At 66.2% G+C, this 7,838-nt stretch overlaps 2 protein-coding genes across 2 annotated transcripts in view; one reads left to right on the forward strand and one right to left on the reverse strand.

The window, feature by feature from the left end:
* The window catches only part of CDH15 (cadherin 15, type 1, M-cadherin (myotubule)), a 4,708-nt gene extending 2,986 nt beyond the window's left edge, over positions 1-1,722 (forward strand). Inside the window, exons 9-13 of the mRNA XM_014942153.1 lie at positions 1-215; positions 309-548; positions 1,062-1,198; positions 1,285-1,440; positions 1,525-1,722. The exon at positions 1-215 is cut by the window's left edge and continues 180 nt beyond it. Of these exons, the coding sequence (XP_014797639.1) occupies positions 1-215; positions 309-548; positions 1,062-1,198; positions 1,285-1,440; positions 1,525-1,722 (946 nt within the window). The remainder of the gene's footprint in view (positions 216-308; positions 549-1,061; positions 1,199-1,284; positions 1,441-1,524) is intronic.
* A 49-nt stretch (positions 1,723-1,771) lies between these two features.
* Positions 1,772-5,011, reverse strand: SLC22A31 (solute carrier family 22 member 31). The gene is made up of 8 exons (XM_014942239.1): positions 4,640-5,011; positions 4,404-4,558; positions 4,051-4,219; positions 3,592-3,737; positions 3,359-3,467; positions 3,062-3,276; positions 2,810-2,921; positions 1,772-2,708 (listed from the first exon to the last, which is right to left on the reverse strand). Exons 1-8 carry the CDS (start codon positions 4,675-4,677, stop codon positions 2,360-2,362), a joined length of 1,293 nt encoding a protein of 430 aa, XP_014797725.1. The 5' UTR covers positions 4,678-5,011; the 3' UTR covers positions 1,772-2,359.
* Between the last annotated feature and the right edge of the window lie 2,827 nt (positions 5,012-7,838).

Consider the following 7,838-nt stretch of genomic DNA (forward strand, 5'->3'; position numbering starts at 1 on the left):
CGGCACCCTCTCCATCGAGATCCTGGAGGTGAACGACCACGCGCCCCTGCTGCAGCCCACGGCCGGGGTGGTCTGCGGGCGGCCAGGCCGTGGGGGACGCCTGCTCCTGGGGGCCACGGATGACGACCGGCCCCCCCACGGTGCCCCCTTCCACTTCCAGCTCAGCCCCCAGCACCCCCAGCTCACCCGCAACTGGAGCATCACCCGCTTCAATGGTGAGGGCTGATGGGGGGGGGTGAGGGGGTGGCGTTGCTGTATAGAAGGGTCAGGAGACCCCCGCTCACACCCTGCCCACATCCCTCCTGCAGTGACCCACGCGGTGCTGGCCGTGCTGGTGGAGCTGCCCGAGGGTCCCTACTCGCTCCCGCTGCTGCTCCGGGACTCGGGGACCCCCCCACAGGAGCGGCAGCAGCTGCTGAACATCTCCGTGTGTCACTGCGGACGGGATGGCACCTGTGAGGATGGTGTCCTGGCCGCCGCCACCGCTGGGGCCGGCATCACCCTCGGGGCCCTCATGATCATCCTCGGCAGCATCCTCCTCCTCCTCGGTGAGTGAGACCATCCTCATCCCTCCTGGCCCCTCCATCCTGCCCCCACCCAGCACCCCATGCCCTACCATGTAGAACCAACCCAAAACCCACCAGCACACTCTGTCACCTTGTTGTCCCCGTCCCCGGCTCCCCACCCCATCCTGGTCCAGGACACCCCATCCACTTCCTACTCATGTTCCCCATCACCCCATCCTGGTCTAGGACACCCCATCCACTTCCTACTCATGTTCCCCATCACCCCATCCTGGTCCTGGCCACCTCATCCATACCCTACCTGTGACCTTCAACACCCCGCCCCCCCCCATCAACCCCTTCTGACCAAGACCCCCCCAACCAATTCCCTCATCACCCCATCCAACCCTTGCCCAGCATCCCCACCCCACTCTCCCAGCCCCACCAACTGCATCCCAACCCAACCACCCCGTGTCCCACCATGCCCAGCCACCCCATCCCTGTGCCCCCCACGCCCCCCATACCCCACCCCGAGACCACCCCCCCCTCTCCCTGCAGTGCTGGTGGGGCTGGGGGCGGCGCGGGTGCGTGGGCGCCGGCGGGCTCTGCGCAAGGGGCTGCTGGAGCACTCGCGGGACGACATGAGGGACAACATCCTCAACTACGACGAGCAGGGCGGGGGCGAGGAGGACCAGGTGAGCAGGACCCAGGGAGGGAGGGAGGGATGGAGGGGTCCTGGGGATGGGGGGGTCTGTCCCCTGACCCCCTCCCATTCCTGCAGGATGCCTACGACATCAACCAGCTCCGGCACCCTGAGCTCTTCCCACCCCGGGCCAAGCCACCGGTGCGCAGGGACGCCCCGCTCAGCTCTGCCACCCCCCTGCCCCCCCGCAAGCTGCCCAACAGCCCCTCCGACATCGAGGACTTCATCAACGAGGTGGGGACCAGTGCCTGATGCCCCCCTCCCTCCCCTTCCCCTCATCTCTGCTGGGGTTGACGGTGCCCCTTCTGTCCCCCACAGGGGCTGGAGGCGGCCGACAGCGACCCCAGCGTGCCCCCCTACGACACGGCCCTCATCTACGACTACGAGGGCTCGGGGTCTGTCGCCAGCCCCCTCAGCTCCATCGTCTCCAGCCTGACAGACGAGGACCAGGACTACGACTACCTGAGCGAGTGGGGGCCACGATTCCGGCGCCTGGCCGACCTCTACGGGCAGTAGCGGGGAGGGGGTCAGGGGGTGGGAATCGGGGGGGTCTTTGCACACGCGTGTGCAGGAGATGCCCCGGCGCAGCGGCTTTGCGTACGGACGTGCACAAGATGCCTGGCTGCGGGGGCTTTGCACGTGTGTGTGCACACACAGACCCCCGTGCCCAGCAAGCCACAGGAAGGCAGAGGCTGAGGACACGGGTATCACCGGGGGGGGACACCCCCCCCAGGGAAAGCCCCTCCAGAGCCAGGGAGGGGAGGATGAGGATTCCCCCGGTTCCCTCATAATAAAGATCCCCCAAAAAGGGGGCCGGTGGCAGGGGCGCCACACGGGGCCCCCGACCACGCCAGCCGCCCGTAGAAACAAGGCACTTTTATTGGCAGCTGGCGAGCACCCGTCCCCAGCACCCCGAGGGGGGGGCATCACCCCCACCCCAGGACTCCCAGCACAGCTCCTCCTGGGGCAGGATCCGGCCCTGCTGGGGCGGTGGGTGTGCTGCTTCCCCCAGCCCGGGGGTCCCGGGGGCACCCCACCGTCTCCCCACAAGCACCCACAGATGGGGGGGTCCCGGTGGGGGATCCTGGCGCTGTGCAGAGCCCCCCCCCCAGCAGCAGGGAGACCCTGGAGGAGGGGGGGGGGACACACAGAGCTATGTCTCACGGGGTGCAGCCGGGGAGCCCAGCATCCTCTTGGTGGAGGCAGCGAGGCGGGAGTAGTCATGGGGGATGCCCTGGGGGGCGAGGAGGGGTAGGTGGTCCTCCCGGGGGGGCCGGTGGAAGAGGGGGGGCCGGCGCTGGCTCTCGCCATCCTGCAGGGACTGGGGCAGGCTGCGGCCCTGGCTCTCCGGCAGCAGCATGATGCTGAGGACAGCGAGGATGGCGAAGGAGGCGAAGACCACGTGGTGCAGGAAGAAGCCCCGGCTGTTGGGGATGGCGGTGATGGGGGCGGCCGCCTTGCCCACGAAGCTGGCCCCCACGATGAGGCCAAGCCCGGCACCCCTGCAGGGAAAACATGCTCAGAGGGGGGCTTGGTGGACCCCGCTCTGGCGTCCCCCCTTCCCCAGAGTAGCACAAGGAAGGTGGGGGCTCCCCCCCTATACCTGATCACGGTGGGGAGGACCTCGCTGGCAAAGAAGATGCTGAGCATGGTGACAGCGTGGGAGGCGGTGATGCCCACCACGGACAGGGTCAGGACAATGAGGTCAAGCAGGTCTGAGGTGGGGGAGAAACACCGTCAGGGGGTCAAATCCTGCATAGAGCCCACCCCCGCATCCTGTTCCCACCCCCAGCCCTCCATCTGGGGGCTGCATCCCACCACAGGGAGGGCGGGGGTCCCCCCTGTCCATCCTTACACTGGGTGAGGGCCAGCAGCAGGAGGGAGGAGATGCCGGTGAGGACGGTGCAGAGCAGGAGGATGGCGCGGCGCCCGAAGCGCTCGGCCGTCAGGCAGACAAAGAGGCAGGCGGCCACCTCGGTGCCCACCAGCACGAAGTAGGAGGAGAAGAAGTGGGGCAGGTGGGGGTCCAGGTTGCGGGTGAAGCAGTGGCGGATGCCGGAGCCGATGAACCTGCAGGAGAGCAGGGTCAGGGGGAACATGAGCGGGACCCTCACCCCAACCTCATGCCCCCCCCACCCTTCTGTTTGCTCACGCTGTGAATCCAAGGATGACACCGTTCTTCCAGATGACCCTGGTGCTGAAGATCTCACAGACGGCGTGGTACCTGGGCTGTGGGGACCTCTCAGACAGGGACTCCAGCTCTGCTGGGACAGGGGCACCCGGGTTAAAGCTGGCACCATCCCACCGCCCCCGGCACTGTGGCTTTGGGGAGGGGGCCCATCAGCCACATCACCCTCAGCAGTCCCCTCCCCTCTCCTCACACACCTGCCAGGAGGCTCTCCTGGTGGCAGGACCCCTCGTTGGAGCCGGGGCCACTGCTTTCGGCCAGCGCCTGCAAGGTCTTCCTGGCCCTCTCCAGCTGCCACGTGGCCAGTAGCCATCGTGGTGACTCCAGCAGCAGCGCTGGGCACCTGGGGCACAAGTGTCGGTGTCACGGGGCTCCCCAGGTGCCTGGCCCCCCTCCAGCGTTCCACACCTCCCTTCCCGGCTTCAAAGCGAAGCTGCCCAGAAACCCTCAACTCCAAACCTGAGCAAACATTTACCCGGGGCGGGGGGGTCCCCACGTTCCACCTGGAGAGCCCTGGGCAGCCTTTGATCCTGGTGTGCTGCCCTGGCACTCCCCGGGCACAGCTTGGTGCCAGCCTCAGGGCACTGCTCAGCCCCACCACAGAGGGGGAACCCTCCCTGTGTACGCAGCCCCCCCAGCCTGGGGGGAGTCCTTACCACCAGCAGGCAGCCAGCAGAGCCAGGATCATGGTGACAGCACCCTGCAGCACCCGCCAGTCCCGGCACAGCACGGCCAGCCCTGGCAGCAGCAGCTCCCCGGCGATCCAGAAGAAGCCGGCCACCATCGTCACCACCAGCCGGTGCGGGGGGTCACAGAGCTCCAGCCCTGGCAGGGGAGGGGGGCAAGGGGTGCACCATGGGTGACGTGGCTGTGGGGCACCTCGAGCATCCTACACCCTGAACCACCCTAGAGCATCCTGCATCCCAGAGCATCCTACACCCTGAACCACCCTACACCCTGGAGCATCCTCGGTCCCCACGCCACCGCTGACCCCTGCCAGCACACTCACGTGCCACATAGAGGGAGAGGAAGGCTCCTGCCAGAGCCACCCCGAAGAGCAGCCGTGTGACCAGGACCATGATGAAGTTCATGGCCAGCGCCACGCAGAGGCCCAGGGGCACCGCCAGCACCAGGGACACCACGAAGGCGGGACGGCGGCCGAACCTGCCGAGGGACGGGCTGTGAGCGGGGCTGGGCACGGTGCCCCCCTGCCCAGGGGGAGCCACCCCAGGGACCCCCAGTTACCTGTCACATGCCAGGCCGGCGGCGACGCTGCCCAGCATCCAGCCCAGCAAGTGCGTGGTCTGCTCCAGGGGCACCTTCCAGCGTGAGGTGCACACCAGGTCCCACTGCAGGAAAGGGGGGGACACAGTGGGGAGACCTCAGCATGGGGGTCCTGGCACATTTCCTCACTGCCCACAGGGGTGGGGGTCACGATCCCCATGAGTCACCTGAGGGACCTTCTGGCCAGCCCCCACCCCACAAGGGTGGACGTGGGGCTGGATGTGGAGGGACTCCGTCTGCTGTCCCTTCCCCAACACCCCACGGCTCCTCCCAGCCACCCCCAAAGCCCCTCCACGGTGGGTTTCCCGCCTTCTCCCCTTTAGAACCCCTCTCCCTTCCCCAGGATGTCTGGGGGCCCCCAAGCAAACACCCCAGGACACCCCCTGGTGCTCCCCTTGTGCATTCAGGGCTTTCCTCTGGAATGCTTGCTGGGGGCCCCAGCTTGTTCCCCCCCTCCCTAACTCCCTTCCCCAGGGCTTTCCTGTGGGACTCTTGCTGGGCTCCCCAGCTTGTTCCTCTTCCCACCAGCATCTCTCCCCCAGTGGGACCCTTGCTGGGGTCCCCAGCTTGTTCCTCCCCCAACCCCTGGAATGTCTTCCCCAGTGAGACACTTGCTGGGGTTCCTAGCTTGTCCCCCCCCCAGAATCTCTTCCCCAGGGCTTTCCTGTGGGACCCTTGCTGGGCTCCTCAGCTTGTTCCTCCCCCCCCCAGAATGTCTTCCCCAGTGAGACCCTTGCTGGGGTTCCCAGCTTCTTCCCCCCGCCCCGCCTCCCTTCCCCAGGGATTTCCTGTGGGACCCTTGCTGGGCTCCTCAGCTTGTTCCTCCCCCCCCCAGAATGTCTTCCCCAGTGAGACCCTTGCTGGGGTTCCCAGCTTCTTCCCCCCGCCCCGCCTCCCTTCCCCAGGGATTTCCTGTGGGACCCTTGCTGGGCTCCTCAGCTTGTTCCTCCCCCCCCCAGAATGTCTTCCCCAGTGAGACCCTTGCTGGGGTTCCCAGCTTCTTCCCCCCGCCCCGCCTCCCTTCCCCAGGGATTTCCTGTGGGACCCTTGCTGGGCTCCTCAGCTTGTTCCTCCCCCCCCCAGAATGTCTTCCCCAGTGAGACCCTTGCTGGGGTTCCCAGCTTCTTCCCCCCGCCCCGCCTCCCTTCCCCAGGGATTTCCTGTGGGACCCTTGCTGGGCTCCTCAGCTTGTTCCTCCCCCCCCCAGAATGTCTTCCCCAGTGAGACCCTTGCTGGGGTTCCCAGCTTCTTCCCCCCGCCCCGCCTCCCTTCCCCAGGGATTTCCTGTGGGACCCTTGCTGGGCTCCTCAGCTTGTTCCTCCCCCCCCCAGAATGTCTTCCCCAGTGAGACCCTTGCTGGGGTTCCCAGCTTCTTCCCCCCGCCCCGCCTCCCTTCCCCAGGGATTTCCTGTGGGACCCTTGCTGGGCTCCTCAGCTTGTTCCTCCCCCCCCCAGAATGTCTTCCCCAGTGAGACCCTTGCTGGGGTTCCCAGCTTCTTCCCCCCGCCCCGCCTCCCTTCCCCAGGGATTTCCTGTGGGACCCTTGCTGGGCTCCTCAGCTTGTTCCTCCCCCCCCCAGAATGTCTTCCCCAGTGAGACCCTTGCTGGGGTTCCCAGCTTCTTCCCCCCGCCCCGCCTCCCTTCCCCAGGGATTTCCTGTGGGACCCTTGCTGGGCTCCTCAGCTTGTTCCTCCCCCCCCCAGAATGTCTTCCCCAGTGAGACCCTTGCTGGGGTTCCCAGCTTCTTCCCCCCGCCCCGCCTCCCTTCCCCAGGGATTTCCTGTGGGACCCTTGCTGGGCTCCTCAGCTTGTTCCTCCCCCCCCCAGAATGTCTTCCCCAGTGAGACCCTTGCTGGGGTTCCCAGCTTCTTCCCCCCGCCCCGCCTCCCTTCCCCAGGGATTTCCTGTGGGACCCTTGCTGGGCTCCTCAGCTTGTTCCTCCCCCCCCCAGAATGTCTTCCCCAGTGAGACCCTTGCTGGGGTTCCCAGCTTCTTCCCCCCGCCCCGCCTCCCTTCCCCAGGGATTTCCTGTGGGACCCTTGCTGGGCTCCTCAGCTTGTTCCTCCCCCCCCCAGAATGTCTTCCCCAGTGAGACCCTTGCTGGGGTTCCCAGCTTCTTCCCCCCGCCCCGCCTCCCTTCCCCAGGGATTTCCTGTGGGACCCTTGCTGGGCTCCTCAGCTTGTTCCTCCCCCCCCCAGAATGTCTTCCCCAGTGAGACCCTTGCTGGGGTTCCCAGCTTCTTCCCCCCGCCCCGCCTCCCTTCCCCAGGGATTTCCTGTGGGACCCTTGCTGGGCTCCTCAGCTTGTTCCTCCCCCCCCCAGAATGTCTTCCCCAGTGAGACCCTTGCTGGGGTTCCCAGCTTCTTCCCCCCGCCCCGCCTCCCTTCCCCAGGGATTTCCTGTGGGACCCTTGCTGGGCTCCTCAGCTTGTTCCTCCCCCCCCCAGAATGTCTTCCCCAGTGAGACCCTTGCTGGGGTTCCCAGCTTCTTCCCCCCGCCCCGCCTCCCTTCCCCAGGGATTTCCTGTGGGACCCTTGCTGGGCTCCTCAGCTTGTTCCTCCCCCCCCCAGAATGTCTTCCCCAGTGAGACCCTTGCTGGGGTTCCCAGCTTCTTCCCCCCGCCCCGCCTCCCTTCCCCAGGGATTTCCTGTGGGACCCTTGCTGGGCTCCTCAGCTTGTTCCTCCCCCCCCCAGAATGTCTTCCCCAGTGAGACCCTTGCTGGGGTTCCCAGCTTCTTCCCCCCGCCCCGCCTCCCTTCCCCAGGGATTTCCTGTGGGACCCTTGCTGGGCTCCTCAGCTTGTTCCTCCCCCCCCCAGAATGTCTTCCCCAGTGAGACCCTTGCTGGGGTTCCCAGCTTCTTCCCCCCCCCCCGGGAAGGGAACTGGTCAGAGCACCCGGCACCGTGGGAAAAGCCAACAAAGCAGCCAAGTTGCAAAGAAGCTTTTTTTTTTTTTCCTTTCTCTCTTTTTTAAATAATTTATTTACAACCTCCCACCTCTGACAGACATCAGTAGAAAAATCGCATCTGCCTCTGCTTTTTTGCCTCCCTCCCTCCGGGAAGCTGAACCCCAAAAGGACGTGGGTGCCAGGGGGGGTTGGGGTGGGGGGTGCAGTGCACCGTGTACACAAATGATGATGTGAAAAAATGACCCTGGTG

The sequence above is a fragment of the Calidris pugnax genome, unplaced genomic scaffold, assembly GCF_001431845.1.
Source record: "Calidris pugnax isolate Ruff unplaced genomic scaffold, ASM143184v1 scaffold28, whole genome shotgun sequence".
In the NCBI taxonomy this organism is placed as follows: Eukaryota; Metazoa; Chordata; class Aves; order Charadriiformes; family Scolopacidae; genus Calidris; species Calidris pugnax.

What these genes read in the sequence shown, in the direction of transcription:
- SLC22A31 (XM_014942239.1), bottom strand. Translation starts at nt 4,677, where the DNA reads ATGCTGGGCAGCGTCGCCGCCGGCCTGGCATGTGACAG. An exon ending in CCTCTCCCTCTATGTGGCAC is followed by an intron (nt 4,220 to 4,403) that starts GTGAGTGTGCTG and finishes CTCCCCTGCCAG; the next exon opens with GGCTGGAGCTCTGTGACCCC. An exon ending in CTGCTGGCTGCCTGCTGGTG is followed by an intron (nt 3,738 to 4,050) that starts GTAAGGACTCCC and finishes CTTGTGCCCCAG; the next exon opens with GTGCCCAGCGCTGCTGCTGG.